Source organism: Balaenoptera musculus, chromosome 1, assembly GCF_009873245.2.
Source record: "Balaenoptera musculus isolate JJ_BM4_2016_0621 chromosome 1, mBalMus1.pri.v3, whole genome shotgun sequence".
Lineage (NCBI taxonomy): Eukaryota > Metazoa > Chordata > Mammalia > Artiodactyla > Balaenopteridae > Balaenoptera > Balaenoptera musculus.
The window spans coordinates 44,469,319-44,493,666 of NC_045785.1; the positions used below are offsets into that span (position 1 = coordinate 44,469,319).

Here is a 24,348-nt window from a genome sequence, read left to right on the forward strand (position 1 = left end):
GGACTCTAGGCCTGTGGTGACTCTGAGACTGGCCAGCCTGGGGCCTGGCTGCCATGCCAGGGTCACTGTGGGCTTTGAACCCTTGCCCCTGGCCCCTGTCCACATGGCCCTGAGATCCACGAATGAGCAGCCCCATCTCCACCCTCATCTGACACCACTGATGTGAGATTTAAAGACTGGAGGACCCCTAGACCCTGCCCTTCTGGGGTCTTTAGTCTGATGGTGGTGACAGGTGTGTTAAGGAGGGAAGACTTTGACACCTAGACATCTTGGCCGTGAATTCCTGTGGGAAGGCAGAAGGAGCGGAGTAGGATGTACATCAATTAGAACAAGGGTTCGGAGTCAGGCGCACCGGCTTCCAGCCCATACAGGCTGTATGGCCTGGGATAGATCTCTGAACCTCTCTAAGCCTCTGTTTCCCCATCTGGAAATGGGAATAATTATAGACCCCACCTCACAGGGTTATGAGATTTAGATAGGCTCTGGGGTTGGTGGGAGCTTGGCATGCTGTTAAGTGCTTTGGCTCCCCTGGTCACCCCTGCAGCTGCTCGACATCGCCGGGAATCAGCTCACGGATATCCCCGAGAGGCTCCCCGAGTCGCTCGAGTACCTGTACCTGCAGAACAACAAGATTAGTACTGTGCCCGCCAATGCCTTTGACTCCACACCCAACCTCAAAGGGATCTTTCTCAGGTAGGAGGTCCTCTGGGGCCCTGCACGTGCCCCTCTGGGGACTGGCCCGGCTCCAGCAGGATAGTCAGGGCACATGGGAACCACTTGCAGGTAGAGGTCAGTATTTGAAGCCTAGCTTTCCTGCTGACCAGCTGTGTGACCCTGGATACATCACAGAACCCCACTGAGCCCCTGTTTCCTCAGCGCTCAAGGGTGGGGACATTCCTGGCCAGGCCTCGTGAGGTTCATGGGTTTGTGAGAGGGCTTTGGAAGATTTAAAAAGCAGAGCATGTGGGTGTTATTGATGTTCCTGTGGCAGGAAGGGACCACAGAAAGCATCTTCCCAATTTACAGCTGGGAAGGCTGAGGCCCAGAGAGCACAGATGATCAATGTGTTCACAGCTGGCCAGGCTGGGCCTGGGCCTCAGATCCAGGACAGCAGATGTTCAGGTCCTCGCTGGGTTCTAGGGGTTTAGAATGATTCAGGGGACCCAGCTACCCAAGGAGCTTCCATACAGTAGAGCCAGGGTGGTTCTTCCCACCATCCCCACCCCCCAAGTCAGAGAGAAGGAGACAGATCAGAGTAAGGCAGTATGTGCACTCCCAGGGGCTTTGTGACCCAGGCTGGGTGACATCGGGGTGCAGTGTGACCTGTGCCTCTCGGCTCCTGCAGGAGACTGAGGTGCAGAGAGTTGAGGGGGCCTGAGATCAGAGCCCAGCCTCCCCCTTCCCAAACCCAAGTGTGTCCCTGGCCCAGCTTGGCCCTGGCCTTGTCTGTGTGCCCCTCCACACCTGGCACCAAGGTGACTCCAGGCTGGCAGCACAGGAGCCTCAGGCCTAGAGGTTAATGCCAAAGGGCAGGCAGAGAGAAGGCGTCTGTGTCTGCCCCCCCCCAAATCATAGTGAGAGCACAGATGGGGGAGGCCTTCCCTCCGCTGCCCTGGGTCACCCCTACCCCCCAGCAGCAGCCACGTTGAACAGCTTGAGCTCCCTGCGACACCCATGCTCCTGAGCCGCCTCGTTTTGTGTTTGCCGCGCGTCTTCCTGGAGGGCCCATCCCCTCCGCTCCGCTTCTGGGCTGGGTCAGTGTGGGGCGCGGTCAGGCCCTGGCGCTGACCCCACGTGGGTGGCCTGCACAGGTTTAACAAGCTGGCCGTGGGCTCTGTGGTGGAAAGTGCCTTCCGGAGGCTGAAGCACCTGCAGGTCTTGGACATAGAAGGCAACCATGAGTATGGTGACGTTTCCAAGGACCGGGGCCGGTTGGAAGAGGAAGAGGAGGAGGAGAAGGACGAGGAGGACGAGGAGGAAGAGGAAAGGTGGTAGTGACAGGGTAACCGGATCTGATGTAGGTAGGTGGTCTGTGCGGGGTGCGCTAACCTGCTTCACCAGTTTCCTGCCCCTGACCCTGGTCTAGGTCTTTCTGTCCTTTCTTCACCCTCTGTCCCCTGCTTCATCATTCATTTTGCAAATCTGTTAGAGCACTTGGTATGCTCAGGCCCTGAGTGAGAGGTCGGGTATGACAGTGCACCTGTGGGAGGCCGGCCGGTGCCGGGGGCCTCCATGCAGGGTGATGCATCCCTGATGGGACCCGCACAGGGGCTGGGATGGTGGAAGCAGGGAACGAATGTGGGGACCCGGGAGGAGGCTACTGCTGTATCCAAGCCAGAGATGCTGGGGGCGGGCATTGAGGATGCAGACAAGCAGATGGGCCTGAACAGAGTCTGGGGGTGCACACTTGAGAAGCCCAGGTAGTCCTGCTGGACATGGGGTGAGGGAGAAGACAAGATGCCAGTTCTAGCTTGGAATTCCAGGTGGACGATAGTACTAGGAGGAGCAGGTTTGGTGGGGGGAATGATGAGTTTGGAGGGGAATGATGAGTTTGGAGGGCACTGGAGGAGCTGCGCAGGGTGGGCTGGATATGTGGGTCTGGGGCTCAGGAGCGAGGTCTGGGCTGGAGATGGGGGTCCAGGCATCATCAGCCTTGAAACAGTCACTGAAGCCACAGGAGGCTGGGGGAGCTCGCCTTGGGGGAGAGAGAGAGAGAGAGCACGAGCATGGCCAGCCGGAGGGGAACGGCGGAAGGAGCTGGGACAGAGCACCGGGGCACCGAGACAGGAGAAATGCAGACAGCCCAGAACAGAGGGTGATTACACACGCATGCAACACAAACAACTGCACATGCACACAGCACACCAACCCACATGTACCCACGCTCACGCCCATGTCTAAACATGTACACACATGCACAAAGCACACACTCAAACACACACCACACATGTGCACACACAGACACACATATACTCCATCACACATTCACAGATGCAGGACAGGTGCACCATTGCATGCACATGTGTGCATGCGAGTACATGCGCACATGCCTCCCCAGGCACACGTGCCCTGTGTGCATGTATGCACACACACATACATGTGCATGCCCATTATGCCTCCATGCACAGGCTTCTCTGGAAGTAGAGGGAATCAGCCGTGCTTCTGACAGACTGATGGAGCCGAGCATGGCCACGGACTCACCGGATTTATCCACAAGGAGGTCACCAGGACCTTGTGGGGAGCGGCTTCAGGGGCAAAGAGGGTGGAGAAAGCGGCTGGAAAGGCGAGGGTTCAGGGAGTGTAGACAATTCTAAGAAGTTTGACTGTGAAGAGATGAAAGAGGGTGGTGGTGGGAAAGGGGGCGTGAAGTTCAGGCAGGGCTCTGTTCACATTATGCCTTTTTTAAGGGATAGAGCTGGCTTGAGGGCTGATGGGGAGGGGCAGTGTGGAGGGGGGAGTTAAAAATATAAGAGAAGAGAGCTGGGTGTAGCCATCCCTGTGGAAACAGGAGGAAGGACTGGCTTGGGCGGGAGGGTCAGCGCTCCTTTCACTGTGGCAGCAGGACGGAGGACCGAGTGGCTGCAGTTACACGCAGATTAGTGGCTTGGTAGCTGGATGTGAAGTCACACCTGCCTGATGCACACACCTCTCTGTGCAGCAGGAGGTGCTCAGCAGACGGGGGTGGGTGTGGAGACGATGACCAGTTGGATCCATCCATGCCTGGGGTTTTGGCCAGGTGTGTGGGACAGGAGGGCAAGGAACAAGGAAACTGAGGGTACTGGCAAGAGAATGGCTGCCTCGCGGAGGCTGGGGGTCAGGCTGGGAAGGGAAGAGGGTGCAGACAGGAAGGGCTGGTCTCCTGGGGGGGATGTAGGAGAGTGGGCACAGTGGTGGCGAGTAGACAGGAGGAGAGGTGTGGTCAGGAGGGAGAATCAGAGTGAGCCGAGCTGGGGGTCCTGGGGCCAGGGTGTGGCCATGGGAGGAGGCCACTGGGCCACTGTTCGGATGCTGAACTGAAGTGGGGCCTGGGTCAGAGAGAGGCCTGAGGGGGGTTGAGGATACCGTGGGTGGATGACAGAGGGAGGTGGGGAAAGGGGTCCAGCTGATGACAGAGAGAGCAGTGTGCTGGGCTGGCTATCCAAGCGTGGAGGGCAGGCCCAGAGGCAGTGCTCGGGAGTCATCTTACTTGACTCCTGGGGCCCTGGGCCATGAAGCTGGAGCCCCTTCTCTCCACGCATTGTCCTCAGGCAGAGCCAGGGGTCAGCGACTGGGGGACTGGCCATTCAGTGAGGATGCTGTGGCCCTCACGAGGGGTACCCTGGGTCCTGGGGCGGAGAAGATCTGCCCCCTCTAGAGGACATTGGCCGCGGTCAGGTGTGCTGAGCGGGACCCTAGGAGAGGCCCTGGGAAAGGCCAGAGAGATCCGAAGTCCCTCCAGTCCACACCAGGCGCCCCAGGAGCACCTCCTAGTGGGTGACCCGCTGGCTCTGGACCCCTGGGGCACCTCCCCCTCAGGCCTGCAGTTGCCTGACCCTCCCAGAGCCCCCAGCTCTAATCTACCTGTCCCAGGCTGGTCGTGGTTGGCGGGTCTGCCCTGGCCTCCCCTGACTCTCCCGCATGTTCTGCAGGATGACGGACCGCTGGAGCCTTTCTGCAGCACGTGCCTGAGCCTTGTGCGTCCCCACTCTGCCTCTCTCACAGACACACCCAGCACAGCACCTGCCGGGCCCCCGCTCCGCACACAGGCTGGACCCAGTCTCCCACACCCACCCCTTCCCGCAGCCAGACACATGCAGACACCACACCCACACACACCACACACACCACACGGCTGCACATCATCCTCCAAATGCCCCACTCGCCCCACACCCGACACCGCCATCACCCCCTGAGTCCTGCAGACTCGATGAAGGGTCTGACCTGCCCTGGCACTCATGGGTGCCTGTTCCCTGCCCCGTGGACACACATGTACATACACACACATACACGAGTCACATGCCAACAGCCCTCCTTGGCCTATGCCGCCAAGAGCTCTTGCCCCAGCCAGAAATGGCCAGAGCAGCTTGCTGTCTGACTGTCTGCCCGTCCGTCTGTCCCTTGCGGAAGATACAGAGTTACCTCCATCCTCTCTGCGGCCAGGTGCCTGCACCCTCTGGAATTCACAAAAGCTGGCTTTTGTTCCTCTCCCTGCATTTGGGGACAGGAACCTTCAGGACTGCTGCCCTGGCCCGCCCACCCTGCTCCCCACCACTGGGGCCGGCACTCCCCGCCAGGCCCTGGCCGGCTGCAGGCACATCTTTGATGGGCCAGCCCCCCTGAGGCCAGAGGGAAGGTCTGGGGCCGCTAGGGCCCTTGGGCTGGAACTAGGCGGAGGCCATGGGGCTGGGCAGAACAAGAGCGAAGGGCCCAGCTGCACCGATGAGAGAACTTTTTTATTCTTTGGGCCTGAGGGGAGTTCTGGGTGCCTTTGGTTTTTTTTATTCTTTTTTAAGGAAAAAAAAAAATGATAAAAACTTCAAAGCAGATTTTTCTTGTTACAGAAAAACTAATATAAAAGCATTACCCCAGTCTGGCAGCCTGTGGCCGTGTCTATGTGTGCTTCCTGCCAGGTGCTGGGCTCATGCCTGGCCGGGTGGGCAGGATCCAAGCACCTCAGCACCTTCTGGACCAGCAGGAGTCAGTGCAGAGTTCAGGTCTTGGGGCCCACAAAGTAATCACACAGGCAGAGGTCCAGGGACACAGGGTTTAGTTGCAGGTAAGGCGGCCTGGAGGCAGGTGCAGCCCCTCAGCTGGGTGGAGGTCAGCAGGTTGGGACCACCACACTAGGCCGTGAGCTCACTCTGCACTCCCAGGGTCTGAGCATCCAAGCAAAGGACCTGCCGGCTTCAGGCTGCTCAGGGCTCCTGTGCACTGAGTGGGCATTCCTGATGGGGTCTGTCCTATAGAGGATGCTGGAGTGGGAAAGGGGCTGGAGGCAGGCCTGGGAGCTGGGGCTCTGGTCTCTGCAGACCTGCCCAGGGAAGAGGTTGCAGACATGCCCAGTGCACCACCACCACCAGCAGGGCCAGAGCTGGACCAGAAGGCAGTACCCGGCTTAGGGCAAAGAAGAACCTCTGACGGGCAGAGCTGCCCCACAGTGGATGAGATGCCCAGCAAGTAGTGGCCCCTCACTACTGCAGGTGTGTAAGCATGCTCCTGTCAAGCCCAGGAAAGAGCAGGTTCCTGCCTTGTGTGGAGCAGATACCATTGCTCCAAGGCCCTTAGAGATGTGACACAGGGAAGGGGCCAATAAGCCAGGCCACACCATGTGGGGAGTTAGGATAGCTTGACATCTGACCTCTCCTAGGTGATTGGGCCTTAAGGAAGGAAAGATGCTCCCATGGTGGATACTACAGCCCTCAGCCCTGCAGTGGGAGGGGGAGCCGGGGGCCCTTCCTGGGCTCCTCAGACTATGGCCCTGGGAGGAGGAGGGAAGTAGTTTAGGAGTGGGGGCTGGGAGGCAGGTACCCTCCTGATTCTCAGAGTGACCCTGGAGGGCTCCTCCCCTCGCCCAGCTTCAGTGTCTCCAGGGCTCCACAGTGCAAGACCCTGGGGCTGCATCTTCTCCCCAGAGTACATCCAGAGCAGGCTGTGTGGCCAGGGCTCTTCTGTGTCCCCTGCGAGCCTCCTGGAGGCACCATGGGGCTGAGGAGAACGACGGAGGGAGAGTCTGGAAACTTCTTGGGCACATCCCCTCCTTAAAGCAAAGCATTCACTGAAAGGAGCCAGGCTGGCTGAGGAAATGTGTTTCTTTTGTGAGGACTGACCTCAGGGCCCTGCCTGCAGAGCAGAGCCCAGGCTGCGGGCAGAGTGGTCTGTCCACACTGTGGCCGTCCAGACAGGCCCCTGGGCAGCCTGGTTTGCACTCTACCTCCTGAATGTGACGGCCCAGGCAGGCCTGTCCCCACTCCAGCCACCAGGATGGGCTCATTTGCATGCTGGCTGCCCAGGCAGAGCTGTCTACACTCCAGCTACACGGACAAGGCTGTTGACATTCTGGCTCCCTGGACAGCCCTGTCTGTACTCTGGCTGCCCAGACAGGCCAGTCTGCTCTTTGACTGCCTGTATTAGCCCAATAAAGAAATGCTGGCCAGAGTATGGTCGCTAGGCCCACAAGATTGAAAAACAAAATACCTTTATTTAGTCATCACTGAATTTGCAAACACAGAAGGGAATAGAAAATGTAACTCCACTTCATCACACGGGCTTTGGGGGAGCGCTGACCCCAGGGCCACATGGGTAGCTTGACTAAAGCATCCCAGGTGAGCCTGCCTCCCCAGTCCCGGCCAGCCCACCTGTTCAGTGGGAGTCTAGCCCTGGTGTTTCTAAGGGCCCTGTGGCTCTGATGAAGACATCCTCGTCTCCACATTGGGTGAGCTTTGTGAGAGATAACTGGTAGGACAGGAGACGGGACGGGCTGTGGCACATGGAAGGCAGCGGTCTTGGCCTTAGGCTGGGCCCATCCTTGGGGAGAGCAGTTTGTTTGAGGCCACGTGTTACGGGGCAGGGTGGGGGCTGGCCTGGGCTGGGACACAGCTGGGGCAGAACCAGGACATTGCTGTGTCTTCATAAATTGAAAGCAGTGGTGGCTCTGGGGCTCCTGGGGAGGGGCAGAGCCTCTCTCTCGGCATCTGGCCTTGCAGGCATCCCTATCCTCCGGGAGGGAGGGGCCGAGGCTTGAAAGCCTTGAACTAGAGTCCTGGCCCTGACATTATTTGCTCTGAGACCTGGCGCAAGTGTTTTCAGCTCTCAGAGCCTCAACTCTGTGCTCCAGAAAGTGGGGACCGTACCCCTGCCTGCAGCCCTCACAGGCCAACACGATGCAAATGTTACAGTCGGGGCTTGGGCTACGCCTGCCTGTAACTCTCCAGCTGGGGCTTCCACGTGCAGTCTTTCCCCTTTCTGAGACTCCACGATCCGTCAAGTGGCTCTCATTCCGGTCTCTCAAGGGGCGGGGAAGATAGTGTGAGCCTGGTCCTTGTGCTCAGGAAAGCCGTGAGTTGAGATCCTGCCCTTGGCCCCTAATCTTGGAGGCCTGCCCTGGCCCCTACAGCTCCGCAGGCTCAGACGTTGGTCTCAAGCTCACTGATCTCAATGGTGCAGTGGTCCAGACTGGCAGCAGCTGGCTCCTCATCCTGCTCCACCTGGATGGGGACGTGGTGGGGACAGGTGGGGCCCAGGGTCAGCTCTGAGGCCTCAGCCACGCTCTTCACACAGCCATTCTGCTGGGTCGCCACGATCTCCTGGAGGCTCACGGGCTTGGTCTCGCAGGGCAGCAGTTTCTGGTGAGGGGAAACAGGTTTTGGCAGCAGCAGGCGAGACTGAGGTTAGGCAGTAGGGAGGACTGAAGGAGCAAAGGGCTGGGAACAACCTGATTGGTTTTCCTACAGACGTGCTGGGGGATCTTGATAGGTCACAAGGGCTCTCTGGGCTCCAGTTCCAGGCTGTCCTGCCTTCTCCTGGGACTGTCTTAGTAGAGGAGGGCACCTGGCCCACGGGGTCCAGTGCGGGAATGGGCGGCTCCCCTGCCTGGCCTCAGCGTCCTCCCCATGGAGTGGGGCAGCCTGCTACACGTGGTTACGGAAGGAGCCCTGAGGACCGTGAAGCCCCGGCAGACGTGTGAACGCTGGCATTGTTGTCGGCAGGACACTAGGGTACTGCTCCCTGAGGGCACTGTGTTCACCACTGCTGCTCCTGTGTCTAGATCAGCACTGGGCACAGTGGGTGCTCAGCAGTTTGCTGTTAGAGGAATCTGTCACCCGGGTGCCCACGATGAGAACAAGGCGTGGAGGGATCAGGCGAGGGCTGCCCAGCTGGTGGGTGGCCGATGTGCTGCCTTGCCCCCCTCGACCCGGCTCCACCCCCGGGTCTTTGGGCAGCCCGGCTGGGAGGGAGGCACCGTTCTCACCTCGGTGCCCGTGTCCTGAGCGAAGTCCTTCCGGCAGACATGAGCCATGATCCCGGCGGCCAGCGCATCACCCAGCACGTTAATCATGGTGCGGAAACGGTCCCTGGTGGGCCAAGGTGGGCAGTGAGCGGCAGGCCCTCTGCTGTAAGGGGGGCTGGAAGAGGACAGTGCTCACCCCAGCAGCACCCACAGGATGGACGCCTTCCTGGTCCTCCCAGCCCACCACCCCCTGGTGATGCTCAAGTGGGTGATGCAGGGCCGGCTTTGTAGGCATGTGACTGTGCAGTGGCTCAGGGCCTGTGTGTAGAAGGGCCCGGACTTGGGCTAATGCTCTGCTCCCACCCTCTTGAAATTCTTTATAATTTTTGAACAAGGGATCCCACATTTTCATTTTTGAAAACTGGGCCCCGCAAATAATGCAGCTGGGCCGGTGTCAGCGAGTACCCACTGTGCCAAACCACAGCAGTTCCCCAGCCCACCCCGAGTGCCTACCACCCAAGGGATAGGGGTGGGTGGGGCGAACCCCACTCACAGAGCCCAGTCGACAGCGATGATGAGGGTGATGTCATCAGTGGGAAGTCCCACGGAGGTGAGCACGATGACCATGGTGACGAGCCCGGCCTGGGGAATGCCGGCTGCCCCGATGCTGGCTGCGGTGGCTGTGATGCTGCAGGAGGGGCGGGGAGCATTGCTGGGCCCTGGACCCAAGGAGGAGGCCAAAATCCCAGGGCCTCTGGGGACAGCATTGTGGAGCAGGAATTGTTAGGACTGCCACATCAGGGAGTTCCCCGGGTGGGAGGCATGTCTCTGCTTAAGGTCCTGTGGTCCCAGAGGCCCCCATCCCTGGCCTCAGCAGAACCTCCTGAGAAGTTTGTGGAAAACCCTGTGTCTGGAGCCACTGTCTCTGTAGGTTTCCAGGAAGCTGCCCACAGATTCTGATAGTCCACTGGCACAGCTCTGCCCAGCCTCCTTCTAGGACTGGGTCCCCAGGGGGTCAGACTTGTACCCTCGGGGTGGCATGTGAGGCCTTCCCCTTGGCCTCTGCCCCTCACCCTAGCACCCTTCCCTCAGCTCTAGCCACACCAGCAGCTCTTCCACCGTCCCTCAATCCTGCCCCTGGCCTCTGCTTACCCTGTGCCTGCCTGCAACACCCTCCCTGCTCTGCATGTCCAGACTGCAGGCCCTCTTCTGGCCCCAAGCTTCCCAGCCTGCTCAGATCTCCCCCTCTGCAGGGCAGCGCTGGGGAAGGAGCCTGGTGCCCTGAGTCACGAGGCCAGGTCACGTTTCAGCCCCAGCACTGGCTTGCTGTGTGGCCTGGAATAAGCCCCTTGCCCTCTCTGGGCCTCAGAGACTCCATGAGATCTGGGAGCTCAAGACTCCTGAAGGCCGTTCCAGAGTACCCCCCGCCCCAACCCACACTGGGTGCAGGGTGTCAGGAGTGCACCTGATGGTGATGATCTGGCCGAAGTCCAGCTCATAGTTGTTGACCTGGGCAATGAAGATGGCGGCCACAGCCTCGTAGAGTGCGGTGCCATCCATGTTGATGGTGGCGCCCACGGGCAGCACGAAGCGGGCAATGCGCCGGTCGATGTGGTTGTTCTCCAGCAGGCACTTGAAGGTGATTGGCAGTGTGGCTGAGCTGTGGGCAGAGGGGCCAGTGTCTGCTCATCACCCACCTCCAGGACGGTCAGGGCCCCCGGGTTGCCCGCTGGCCAGTGATGGAAGCTCTCCCCACCCCCCAACGCCAGGCAGCTGGCCCATCTGGGGTGGGGGGAGAACAGGCTGAAGGGGCTTTGAAAATGGTCCCATGGCCAGACTTGCCCAGGCCCAGGGCCTCAGAGACCCTCATACGCACAGGTCAGGAAGGGAGTTACCACCAGCCGATCTCCTACTATGCGCCGGGCACTGTGCTTTATACATCCTCATGGCTTCCTGCGAGGGAGGGGTTTTAAGTCCCTTTTACAGGTGAAAAAACTGAAGCCCAGAGGGGAGGAGGGGCTGACCCTGTGTCACACGACTGTGCCAAGTGCGGATGAAGAGGTCAGTCAAAAGCAGGGCTCTGGCAGGACCACTGGCTTCAGATTCCGGCCTCCCACTAGCCCAGTGGCCCTGGCACCTCCTTAACCTGCGTGTGCCGTAGTTTCCTTGTCCCAAGCAGTCCATACATTACAGAGCTATTAGGATTCAACGAGTGGGCCCTCAGGACAGCGTCTGCATACTGTAGGCGCTCAACCAGTGGTAGCCACTGCTCATGTTGCAGCTGTGTTGTTACCGAGCTCCCAGTGGCAGTGTTGGGACTGAAACTCAGGTTAGCGTGGTCCCAGAGCCCTTCCTCTACCACAGGCCATTGCCTGGGAAGCCCACTGGCACCTGCCAGAGCCCCTCATGGGCCCCAGGCATGCTGGGCCCGAGGCCGTGGTTCCTGCCAACAGGAAATGGCGAGGGCTGCCGGCTCTGTCACGGCGGCCAACAGCTGCTTGGGGCTTCGTCTTTCCCTCTCACCTCCTCCCTCGGCCCTGGGTGAGGGTTCCTGGACAAGGCTTCTAGGGCTTCTCCTCACTGGGCTTCTGCTCCTCCTGAGTCCTGTATGAGGTGCTTCTGCTGCCAAGGGTGGGCCATGTGGCTGCCAGGGAAGGAGGTCTGTGGTGGCCCTCATTCCCATTTTACAGATTGGGAAGCTGAGGCCCAGGGAAGAGAAGGCAGTAAGGGATGCAGGGAAGAGCCAGGCCTTTGGTGCCAGGGACATGGGCTCAAGTTCGGGTGACTTCTTCCATGCGGAGCTTGGACATTCGCTGTGGGGAGAACCACCCTTTCTTCACAGGGTTAGATGCCCAGTAAGTGACCACCTCCTTTCCCCCACCCCACCCCTTGCTCAATAGCCGAGTTTGCATGACTCTACCTCCCTGGGTCTCCTGCACTCGGCTGTGGTCTGGGATCTTTCAGGGCAGGTGCTGCTTCATCAAGCCCAGACCGGCCTTAGTGGGTTATCTCCGTTAATCCCACAGTGACCCTATGTGGCAGAGGCTACAATGATCCTCAGTCTGTATCCGAGGAAACTGACAGGGAGGTCACCAGGGAGGTCAGGTGACTTGCCCACAGCCACACAGCTAGTGGGTGATGGAACCATGAGGCAAGTTCCTACTGTCTGGAGACACCACCAAGGTTGTGACGGGGCAACTTGCCAGGCTGTCCCAGTGACAGTAGACAGGCAAGGTCCCTAAACAGCACAGGGCCTGACTTCAACAGAAGCACCACGTGGCAGCGCAAGGCGACAGCGATAGCGATTGCAGACTCAGCACTCTTCAGCTCTCCCCGCCCCTGTTGCGTGGAAGCCGAGCCCCATGTGGACTGAGTGAACCCGGGGTATGTGGGCAGGTGGAGGAGGGCTTTCTGCCATTTGGGCAGGTAGTGCCTCAAGCATAACATTTTAAGAATACGTCTTGTTACCGTAGCATCTCCCAAGTTTGTGAAGCAGGTCATGCTGACACCTTCCGTGGTTCTATGGCTACAGACAAATGATGGCTGGACAGAAGGACAGCATTCAGCCATGGTCTCCTCCCCCATCCTGCCCGCTGCCCAGGGCTACCTGGAGGAGGTGGCCAGCGCGATGAGCAGGGCCTGGAGAATGCCGCGGATGAAGACGATGGGGTTCTTTTTGGTGATGAAGAAGTAGAGCAGGGGCAGGATGAAGAGGCCGTGCACCACCAGCCCGCACACCACGGTGGCAGCGTAGAAGCCCAGCTTCTTTCCCACGGTCGTGGGGTTGTCCATCTCCAGGATCTTGCCAGCGATGAGGAACACGATGCCAAAGGGGAAGTACCTGGGGTGGGCAGGGCAGCCGGCTCAGTGCTGGGCAGACAAAGGTCCTGGGAGGCCCTGGCACTGCCTCACTGCCTAGCCTCACCCTTCTAAGCCTCCCGGGGCTCCTGTGAGGACAGAATGAGACTGTGTACCCAGGTGCCTGGCACATGGTGAAACGAATGCCACCTCAACCAGCCCAGCAATGCACAACCTCCTGCCCCTCTGCCTTCCTCCGTCCAGGCCTTTGAGGAGCTCCCCTGCCCTCTGCAAGCCCACGTTTCAGCCCAGCAATGCCACAGCCTCTGGGGGTGACCTTGGCAGGCCTCTGCATTTCCCCATCTGACTGTGCAAGGTTGTATTAGAAGATTCCTAAGGTCTGAACTCTGAACCAAGAAGGGGCAGCTGGTTGTCACTTTCAGTGTTTCCTTTCTCCAAAAACTGAGCTGATGAGGCCCCAGGTGATGGGGAAACTGAGGTCAAGAGTGCAGGGCCAGGTTTATTAGCTCTTAGCTTGCCGCCAGTGGGCCTGATGGGGCCAGAAGTGGCAGGCCCAGGGCTGGAACCCGGCCTGGTCAGGGCTGGGGGGATCCAGGGGAACGCAGCCTCCCGGGCAGCTTTCTGCTCCCTCCTCTGGGACCACGGTGTCCCTCCAGCTGCCCAGGGCAGAGCTGGAAAGGGGGTGGAGTGGGTAGAAGAGAAGCCCCCCGCACCCCTACGATGAGGCTTACCACACAGCCACTGCCACGATCTTCATGACGGACTCATTGAGGCACTGGCAGAAGCTGACCAGGGGGGCCCCGCTGTCACCCATACGGCCCAGCATGATGCCTGCGGGGGGCAGGGACACAGCATGTCACAGACGCCGCAGACGGCGGCAGATGTGCACGACGCCTACATGTGCCAACAGACGCTGGTGGCCAGGCAGGGACAGACCACAGGCACATGCAGATCTCGGCACTTAGCCGACTGCCCAGCAGCCTCTGACGCCCCAGCGCTTCCCCCGCGCCTCCCCTCTCCTCCCCTCTGGAGCAGGCTGTGACCTCCCCACAGGGCTCTCATCTCTTCCTCCTCTCTCACCCTGCTCTACCCAGCAGCAAGTGCCATGTTCTAAAGATAAAAATGCTCCCTGCCAACACCCCCGACTGGCTTCCCTGCACACACACAGCATAACCAACACTCCCACACCCCCCGCTTCAGGCCCCACTTGATCTGACCCCGTTTACAACTCCCGCCTCTGTCAGGCCCTGCTTTCCCTTCCTCACTGTGTTCCTGCGTCCCGGCCTTCTTCACGTTTCTAGTCTACATCAAGCTCTTGACTGTGGGGGGGCCTTTGCCCTCGTGGTGCCCGATGCCTGAAGCCCTGGCCTGGCTGGACACCCGCTCCCACTGCCCTGGCAGACTCCCCACCTACTCCCCTCTATTTCACCTCTTTCTGATCCCTTCATATCACTTATTACAATAGTCTGGTGTTTTTTTCTGTCTTCTCCAGTAGAAGGTTAACCCCATGAAGGCAACTCATCATTGGATAGATGAATGTATGAATGAACAAATGAATGAATGATAAAGCCTTTTCCGGAGCCCCTGTTACCCTCCCCTTGGGGTTCTGGGCTCTCCTTCACTCAGGAAGCATTCACGTGTGTGCTATTCTGCGGGGTGAGCTCATGCAGGTGAGCATGGTGAGGCCACTCCTGGAACAGTGACAAGTGACTCCTCTCCCTCTGGTGACACAAAAATGGAGAGCAAATCACACCCTGTGACTGCCCTCATGGAGCTTACTGTCACTGTGTCCGAGAGGCTCATCCACTGACTCAGCTGGGGAGGGGCAGGATTTGAACCCTGGTCTGTGGGACTCCAGAGAAGAGCTCTTTCCCTGCCCATGAAGCCTGACCCAGACTGTCTGGGGAGCAGCTACCACGGGTGATGGAGAGCGGTGGTGCCCTGCTGGGGTGAGCAGGAGAGGCCGGAGATGCGGATGACACTGGGCCCAGCCCTGCGCATCTGGCCCACGGAAGCCTCACTGAGCTCAGAGCCAGGTTTCCTGCTGGCTCTGTCCCTTCTCGGCTATTCCTGTTCCTCATCAGGCTCCCTGGGGCACCCATGGGCTCCGGCTGGCTGGGTGCTAGTGTGCATGGGACGCAGGGGGTGGCAGTGGGCTTGCTCCCACAGGCAAGGCCAATGACACCTTAGCATCAGTTACCTCCCAGCACCAGTGAGGAAACGGGGAAGGAGGTTGCGGTGAGGGGAGCGGCTGTGCAAGTGTGCTCGCTCATGCTCAGATGTGGGCACATAGATGTGGGTGCAGCTAGAGCTGGGCACACACAACAAATATACACCGACACGTGGACAGTTGCATGTGCTCAGCAAACAGTGAGTTGAAGGGTCTCAAAGGTTTCTTTAGCTCTGCCAATAGATGTCCTTTTAGTGTGTTCCCACCCCTAAGAGAGAGGTGATGGCTGGGAGGAGGAAGAAAGTCCAGGATTGGGGACAGATTATCAGATGTACTGAGGATGCTTCCAAACACCATCTCCTCACACACTCGGGTCTCTGAGGTCCTGGCCCCTCTGTGTGCCTGCCTGGCCTTTTGACCACGACGATAAGTGTTCCGTTACCCATTACATTCATCCATTCATCCAGCCATCTACCCATCTCTCTGGAAGATTTTACTGAGCACCAGCTATTCCCGTGGAGGCTATGGGGCTAAATGGAGAACGAGCCCTGTCTCCGCCTGCATGGAGCGTACACAGCTGCCGCGCATTAAACAGTCACACAAACAATTATGTAACTGCATTGGGTCAAACATGTGAGTAACGCAGGGCACCTGACCGGGGGGTCAGGTAGACTTTCCCCAGGACGGGATGCTTGTACAGAGGCCCCTCAAGGATGAGAAAGGTGCAGGCGAGAGGGAGGGGCAGGAACCGCCAGGCTGAGGGAGGTGGGAAGGGCCCGGGAGGCGCCTTCCAGGAACTGGCAGCAGGGCGGCGCCTTCCAGGAACTGGCGGCAGTGCGGCGGCGGGAAGTGAGCAGGACGAGAGGGGGCAGCCTGGCCGGAGCTTGCAGGCTCTGCGGGCCGCGCGCGGTGTCCGGACCCCTCTTGGAGTACAGCGGAGCCAGTGGAGGCTTTACGTGGGGACTCAGTGACCCCGTGACGAGGACACACCAGGACAGGGAACTCTTGAGGCGGCATTTTGCAGAAACCAGGTGAGACATGACGATGGCCTTGGCTGGGGCGGTGGGCCAAAGGTAAATGCACAGACTGGAGAGAGATTTCAGAGGCAGGCCTGACTGGATTTGGGTGTGGGCTGAGGCAGAAGGTGGGGTAGCAAATGACCCCCAGGTTCCTTGCGTGAGAAACCAGGAGGATGGGGAGGCTTTCCACTTGAGAAGAAAACCCTGCAGAGGAGTCGGAAGCCAGAGACGCCCTCCCAGGTCTGGGGCTGGGGCGACGGGGGGCCGATGTGATTTTATAGTGAGACTCATGATGACCCCTGGGCTGGCCTAGAAGGACGAGGTGGGACTGACAAGCTAGATTGCTGTGGAGGGGTTAGGACTTCCTAGGCTCCAAAGAAGGGAGAAGGTTGTATGCGTACGTTGGCGGGGCTGGCCATGGGCGCACAGGCAGGGGCGTGTCCAGAGGTTTTGTGGGATCTGAAGCTTACACAGTTTGCGGACCTCTTCAAGAAAAAGAATACAAAATTAAAAAAAGAAAAAAAGGTACAGGCCTCAAAAGGGGCCTGTGCAAGTTAAGCGTTACCAGCTTCCTGGTAAGTAGCCTGTGGTGGGCCTTGGGGACCCAGAGAAGAGTAGCAAAGGGAAGGGTGTGGTCAGGGGGCCCCAAGAAATGGCACAGACAGGTCTGCAGAGAGAAGGCCCCATGGTTGAGGGTGGAGGGGAGGAATGAGGGCTTTAAATAAACAGCCGCTGGGACGGGGCTAGAGGCATGCTCTTCTCATAGGGAGGGCCGACACCCCTGGAGGCAAACAGCACCCAGGGATGGGGAATTCCGAGTGAGGAACATCAGCTCCAACTTGAGGGAGGGCTGGGGACACCCCCTGCCCCCGTAATGGAATGGGGACATGAGCCACTTCCTGGGGAGACTCCAGGCTATTCGGGTTACTGAACGCAGGGATGCAGGGAGGGATAAATGCAAGGAGGGCCAGGCTCCAGGGCACGCCAGGGTGGGTGGGCAGCACATACCCATGGTGGCAGAGAAGATGACGATGCCCAGCACGTTCATGCCGTCGCTGGTGCCAGGCTCCGACTTGTAAATGACCTCAGGGGGTGGGGTCAGGTCCAGGGCGAAGTTCTGCACACGAGAGCCATTCTCCTCCTGGACCCCATAGATGAGCATCCGCCGAGGAGGGGCCTCCTCCGGTGCCACCTTGGGGGACTTCACAACGGGGGTGGTCTTGGTGCGGTACTGGTGGGCAACATCCCAACCCCGAATGAGTCCAAGTGTTGTTATTAATATCAACAACAACAATAACAATAACATCTTGGAAGCACATTTGTATCTACTCATGAACTATTTGATTGACAATAACCCTGTGACATAGGCAGGACAGGGATTATTATCAATTATTATCAATATTTTACCAAAAATAAGACTGAGATTCCTTTATCCATCCATACACTACCCAGCCACACCTCCCTCCATCCCGCCTTCCCTCTTCTTTCTATGCCTCATTACACCCACCTGGCACCCTCTCTAATCGTCCATCCATCTCCTACCTGGATAATCTACTTGGATAATCCTCCTTTCACCTGTTTATCCCCTTTCAACCATCCATTATCCATCCATAACAGCCAGCCAGCCCTGCCTTCCACTGATGGAAACTTGGATTTTCTATTTGAAAAGCTCAGCTTGTCCCGAGCTTTCTTGATGAGATGAGGCCCCAGCTGGGAAGAGCTGAGTGGCTGAGTCACCTACCTTTCCTCCTCAGCCCTCAGGGCATTCCTGAGTCTTTTCCCCTCATTCCTCAGGTACTAGGAGTCCACACAAGGGCTCCTATCCTCCCAACACTACAGTATCAATAAAGCAAGTCTTCTAGTGGGGGAAAAAGGGAACCACTCAGGATCTGTGCTTCAGTTCCCTCATCTGTAAAATGGGGTCTTAATAGTTAATCTACCTCGTTAGGTTAAATGAGACAATATATGTAAAGTGTTGACAGCAGGGCCTGGCACATGGTAAGCCTTCTGTAACCAGTACTGCTATTATCACCACCACCACCACCATCACCATCATAATCATCATCCCAATGTTGAACACACTGTGCTGGGTGCTGGGCCTTGAAGGATGGGTAGGAGTTTTCCAAAAGATAAAGGGCATTCCAGACAGGGAAGTGAAGTAAAGCAATATTCTCTCTTTCTCTCTCACATCTTCAATAATTCTGCATCACTGTTGGAATAATATCTAAACTCCCTAGCCTAGCATTCAGGGCCCTTCACTACCTGGCTTATTTCACAGATGAAGACCCAGGAGGTTAGGAAAGATATAGTGATTAGCTCAGGGTTTCACAGCTCCTTATTTCGGAGCCTCTTCCGCAACCCTCAGCCACCTCCTCTGTGTCTCCAGGCCCAATACAGGGCCCCAGCACAGGGAAGAAGATCAGGAAATGCTTGTTGGACTGAGTCAACCAACCGGCTGACATTTTAGAAGGGGAAAAGAATGGGAAATTATTAGAAGTGCAGACAAAGATTGGTGTACAAGGTTGTTTACCATAATTTCTTGTTTTGGAAAACAACTGAAAGGGGAAATGGGCAAATAAATTATAGCCCAGCCTTACAAGAGCCAAACAGTTGCATCATCACTAAATATTGTAGTTTTAAGAAACATTTAATAACCATGGAAAGTGCCCATGATATAATGGGAGTGGGGAAAAAAAAGCAAGATGCACACCATATATGTACTATGATCCTAATTTTATTTTTTAAAACATTTCTACAGAGAAAAAAAGACTAGAAACATACCTTCTACTATCGCTATTGCTAGGTGCTGGAACTACAGGTGATTTTTATCCTCTGCTTTCTATTTTTTAGTATTTTCCTAATATTTTACAGTGAATGTTATTACTGTTTTTATTAGGGGGAAAGGATTATTCTAAAAAGAAAGAGAAAACAGGCTTAGACGCAGACAGGTCTGGGTTCACCTACTAGCTCTGCCATTTACTAGTGGTATAACCTTGGGCAAATCCTTTAACCCTCCTGAGCCTCAGATTCCTCGTCCAGGAGAGGGGCTGGCCCTACCCCAGGGCAGGGTTATTATGAGGACTGAAGGGGATGGCGTGTGTGAGCACGGGTGTAAACGGGGGCAGAGCAGGCACTCAGCAGGGGCTTCCCTCCACCCTCATAATTCTTCCTCGTGAAAAGTTGGAACCCAGGGCAGGAGTGTGGCCACAGGAGGCTCTAAGGATTCAGTTCCTCCCACCACCTCTCCCTGTAGCGTCCCAACCCCAGGGACAGGGAGACTGGCTGGGCAAGCCTGTCATTCCCTAGCCGGGCCCAGGCTGGCCCTGCCTGCCCACCCCTCCATCGCCCGGGGACCCACTCACCTGTTTGAATGTGGCTTCCACCAGGTTGGCTGGGAACATGTTCCTGGGAAGAGAGTCAGTAATTGAAGAATTCCAGGATAGGAGGGCCCTTGGAGTCATCTGAACACTTCCCTTGGAAGTGGAGGGCTTCTATGATCCTGCCCCACCTCCCTATGCAGTCTTACTTCTTCCCACCACCCCCATCCCAGGCCTTAAAGCTCCAACACCACCTGCATAAGGTTCCCAAAACACGCTGCATACTTTTCCAGCTCCAGGCCTTTGACCACTGTTCCTTCTGCCCGAAACGCACCGCCTACTTCTCTGGCTGATTCCTACTCCAATCAAGCAGAGGCCAAGCCTTCTATGACTGCTCCAGGTGGACTCCATGGCCCTTGCCCTGTGGGTCAACTATGCTCCAGCACGCTGCTGGATGGCACTGGTCACGTGATTGCTTCCCCCACAGACTGGCTTCCTTGAAGGCGGGACTTGATCATTTATATCTTATTTGTGGCTCCCAACACAGGACCTGGCACATAAATGGGATCATTATTCTCATTAATATAATTTTCATAAAGCTAAAGGAGGAGGAAGTCTTGTCCTACCAGATATGAAAGCATACTATAAAGATGTAACTGTCAAAACAGTGAGATACTGACAGAGCCGTCAATCGAAAAATCAATGTAATGGAACCTGTAGCCTGGAGACAGAACCTGGGACATCTAAGTATTTCATATCTGATAGAAGTTGCTTCACAAATCAGTGAAGAAAGGAAGGACTCATTCTAGAGAACTGCATAGCTAACCAACTATTCAGAAAAATAAAAACTAGATCTTTATGTACACTGCACCAAAATAAATCCCAGATGGCTTAAAGAAATAAATAATTTAAAAAATGAAACCATAAAAATCTAGAAGAAATACAGGTTAATGTTTTATCAGATCTCAGGATATGGAAGGACACTAAGAACAAAATAAGCAATAAAAAAAAAAATCCATAGATCTTACTTCATTAAAATTAAGAATTTCCTAAGTGCAACTTAGTATCCTGCATTGGATTCCGGAATAGAAAAAAAGAACACTAGTGGAAAAACTGGTGAAATCCAATGAAGCAATTTAGTTAATAGTGAGTACTAATTTAATGTCTTACTTTTGACAAATGTGCTAGATGTAAGTCACTAACATCAGGGGAAGACGGGCACAGCTGGGAACTCTCTTTACCATCTGTGCAACTTTTCTATCAATCTAAAATTATGCCAAAATCAAAAACTAAAAAAATTAAGAAGCTCTCTAAGACAGATTACAATACAAATAAAATAATAAAGCAAATGACAAACTGGGGAAACTATACAACAAAGTGTTATCATCCTAAATCTTTAAAGAGTTTTTACAAATCTTGGCCTTGTTTCCATGTTCACTGTCTGTCTTTTCTCGCCAGAACATCAGCTCCCTGGAGGGCAGGGATCTCTGTTTTGTTTTCTGCCGTGTCCCCAGCACCTGGAAGAGTGCCCAGCACGTAACAGGCACTCAGTAAATATTTGCTGCATACATAAATGGACCACAGAAACATGAATACCACAATAGAAAAATGATGGAACGTCCTGACCAGGTTATTCACTTTGCAGAAGAAAAAAACCATAAGTAGCCAAAAAAGCTTTTAAAAAATGTTCGGGGTGGTACAGTGATTAAGAATCCGCCTGCCAATGCAGGGGACACGGGTTCGAGCCCTGGTCCGGGAAGATCCCACATGCCGCGGAGCAACTAAACCCGTGCGTCACAGCTACTGAGCCTGCGCTCTAGAGCCCGTGAGCCACAGCTACTGAGCTCACGTGTCACAACTACTGAAGCCCGCGTGCCTAGAGCCCATGCTCGGCAACAAGAGAAGCCACCGCAATGAGAAGCCTGCGCACCGCAACAAAGAGTAGCCCCCTGCTCGCCGCAACTAGAGAAAGCCCGCGCGCAGCAACGAAGACCCAACGCAGCCAAAAAAAAAAAAAAACCTCATTAAAAAAAAAATGTTCGGCTTCACTGAAAAAGACATTTTCACCTATCAAACTGTTAAAGAAATTTTCAAATGACAGTACACACTGCTGAGGATGTTTGGTGAGTCCCTCACATGGCTCTGGCAGCAAACTGTGTAAAGCAATTTGCAGTTCACAACGAGGGTCTTTGCCTTTATAATCTGCTTTAGGAATCTAACCTAAATCAGAGGTGCTAACAAGGATTTTTGTTCCTGTGCTGGCACTTCCTTGAACAGGCCATGCGCCTCGTGCTCACGCTGCCTCCTCTACCTGGACCCTCCTTCCCGCTCACTCTTGTTCTTGGCATGTCTCTCCTTTTGCAAGACTCAGCTCACATATGCATGGAGTTACACACATGAATATAAGCGTGCGTTCTTTCTTAACTTTACACCCTGGCAGCCACTGTTGGGAAGCAGAAACTATAATTTTTTTCACTGCTGCTAAAATACAGGTACAGGGTTAGCATATGGCAGGAGGAAGAGGGCTTAGAATGAGCTACCATGGCAGAAAACTGGTAGAGAATGGTCTTGGCTTTCCCCACTGATTTCAGCTTTGTCACAAGGGAGAGAAGAAGCAGGGTCAGGAGCTGAGATCGCAGAAGCTCACATGAGGCTTTTTTTCGATGAGTGGTAAGCAGATTTCTGCCACCAGAATAATAGCTGCCTGCAAGGGCCTTGGACAGCAAACAGAGCCAAAGTCACGCCAGGCACACAGCCTGCCGGAGTGCATGGCCTACCGGCCCTGGGCACTCCTGACCAGAATGGAGGAGGCCCACGCTGCATCACGTGGTAATGGTTTGAAAATGTCTCCTGGGTACACTTCCAGTAGGTTTGAGTGACAAATTGTTCTCTAATGAAACTTAGAGGGAAGTCTGCTTTAGCATAAGCAGAAACCAAGGGCGTTCAAAAGGCCGTACATAAGAAACCGAATGGAACTTATACCTCATACATACATCTCTCTACAACTTCCTTTAAAATGACAATAATTTAAATTATGTGCTGCAGCAAGGATGACTAGTTGTCTACCCAGTCTCCATGCTCTCTCTTTACTCACTAACAGAAACCCAGGCATGTTACAGGGGCCAAGAAGGCCCTGCCATCAAGCCCTGTTTCCCAGCCTCTCTTGCCAAAGGGGTGGCCAATGCGATGTAAGTGGGAGTCACTGGGTGGCATTTCCTGGAAAAAGCTTTGAAAGACGCCCATGCAGCCAGGACCCTTTGGTCCTTTCCTCCAGCTCTTTTCTTTCCACCCGGAACATGGACATAATAGCTGGAGCTTCAGCAACCATACTGAACCATGAGACACACTGATGATAAAAGCCAAGTGCTTAATAGGCCCAGCAAAGCACAAAGGTGGAGGGAGCATGGGCTCCTGATGACCATGAGCTGCCACCTCTGGTCTGCTTATTTGGGAGAAAATGCAGGCCTTTACCTTACTTAAGCCTCTGCTGTTTCAGGTTTCTGTTAAGTAGCAGCCAAAAGCATTTCCTAATACATGTGGTCATACTAATTATCAATGAACTTACCCTCAGATTTTAATAAAGACGTACACCTTTGATTATTAAATGAAAAAATATGCACCATTTTCTTTTGACTTTGAAGACCCATGGGAAGCCTTCCTGTTTGCCCCATGAGGCCTGTGTCCCTGGTGGTGGTTACGTAAAATGCAGACATAATGTGCCTGGGAGACACTGGCAGCCAAGCCCATCAAGTATACACACACTCTGCCCTGCGCCTCCCCATACATCTCTTGCAGCAAGGCCACAGTCCACCTCACTTACTATTTGTAAGTTCCCACTGTGACGGTTCCAAACTCACCCCCATCCCCAATCCAAGCTCCAAAGGTGGGAATTATTCCTTTCCAAGCACAGCTCCCAAGAGCTTCATCCAATCCCTGAGGGGGTAACTGGGAGCTATAAATAGACCCAAGTCATTACTTAATCTCTCTGGTGTTTTTGAAAGATTGGAAAACAAAGAAGGGGCCCAGCTCTGACTGGTGTTCCGCTTGGGTTTGTTCTGTGAGGCTGCTCTGTGAGCAGACATCAGTCTTCTGGAAGCCCCGCTTGGAGTCCTGGGAAATGAACTCATGTCTTGGAGAGTCATCCAGGGACATGGCCTATTGTGTTCCTCTGGATCATCTTTGAGAGACGGACGTGTATCTTCCCTCCCTGAAGGATGCAGTGGGCCTTACTTCCCTGTTCGGTTGGACCCCTCATCCTTCTGACTTTTCCTTAGGCACACCTGCCTCCATTTCCCAGTTCCCTGCCCTGGTCCTCTGTGTTCTTGGTTGGTAGGCAACTGCTCTGGGCCAGAGCAAGGGTGAGGGGGCCGCTGGTACCCTCATCGCTGGTGTCCTCATTTTCTGCACAGCCTCTCAGAATGTCAGAGCTAGAAAGGGTTGCAGAGAGTAGCTAGCTGTCCAGGGCACTCTTCCGGTCTGTCTGTCCTAAGATGGTTGACAGCTGGACGCAGGGACCTGTATTTCCCCCCTCTCCCTCCCCACCAGCTCTCAGCACAATGTCTTTGCCCTGAGCAGTTACTTAATAAAAGTGGGCTGAATGGAATGAAAGTGACTGCACCCGCTCCCAGGGCGTCTCCATGCCTCCAGGCACATCCTGCCCACTCCAGCTACCCTGCTCCAATCCATCCTTCCCAAACTCACCGCCGGCCTCCCCCTTCTCGAGGGGAAGAGCCACCCCCTCAGCCTGGGATCAAGGTCTGCAAGGTTGAGCTCTGCACCGTCCTTCCAACCTCTTCCCAGAACCAACCCGCCTCCAGAACCCTCTGCTCGTGCCCAGAAGCCTCCTTGCTGGCCTCTAGGCCTTTGTGTTTCGGAACCACAGAGCTAGAAGGGATCTTGCAACCCACGGGGGAAGCAGGCCCGGGGAGAGGGCTGGCCTGCCTGCAGCCACACAGCGACCACACAGAGGTGAGGCGAGCTTCCCTGCAGGAAGCATGTGATCTCCCCTGCAGCTCTGCTCTCTGACTAAGAAACGGTGACAGTGATGGCCAGCCACCCAGCTTTGCAAAACAACTTGCTCAGGGTTGAGAGCGACTG

General features: G+C 55.7%; 2 protein-coding genes across 6 annotated transcripts in view; one reads left to right on the top strand and one right to left on the bottom strand.

Annotated features, from left to right (window-relative positions):
- The window catches only part of PODN (podocan), a 49,270-nt gene that overhangs the window by 17,237 nt on the left and 7,685 nt on the right, over positions 1-24,348 (top strand). For 3 of the 4 annotated variants that reach the window (XM_036830413.1, XM_036830396.1, XM_036830421.1), the window contains 3 exons: positions 545-693; positions 1,812-2,021; positions 4,629-5,559. In XM_036830413.1, coding sequence (XP_036686308.1) covers positions 545-693; positions 1,812-1,995 — 333 coding nt within the window. In that variant the 3' untranslated portion in view covers positions 1,996-2,021; positions 4,629-5,559. Of the gene's footprint in view, positions 1-544; positions 694-1,811; positions 2,022-4,628; positions 5,560-24,348 lie in introns of those variants that run through there. The other variant, XM_036830404.1, reaches the window with a different exon arrangement.
- The window catches only part of SLC1A7 (solute carrier family 1 member 7), a 45,842-nt gene continuing 29,103 nt past the window's right edge, over positions 7,610-24,348 (bottom strand). Inside the window, exons 4-11 of one of the 2 annotated variants that reach the window (XM_036830430.1) lie at positions 19,297-19,339; positions 16,943-17,165; positions 13,477-13,576; positions 12,534-12,767; positions 10,392-10,586; positions 9,480-9,614; positions 8,948-9,050; positions 7,610-8,321 (exon numbers count right to left, since the gene is read on the bottom strand). In XM_036830430.1, coding sequence (XP_036686325.1) covers positions 8,103-8,321; positions 8,948-9,050; positions 9,480-9,614; positions 10,392-10,586; positions 12,534-12,767; positions 13,477-13,576; positions 16,943-17,165; positions 19,297-19,339 — 1,252 coding nt within the window. In that variant the 3' untranslated portion in view covers positions 7,610-8,102. Of the gene's footprint in view, positions 8,343-8,947; positions 9,051-9,479; positions 9,615-10,391; positions 10,587-12,533; positions 12,768-13,476; positions 13,577-16,942; positions 17,166-19,296; positions 19,340-24,348 lie in introns of both variants that reach the window. The other variant, XM_036830436.1, reaches the window with a different exon arrangement.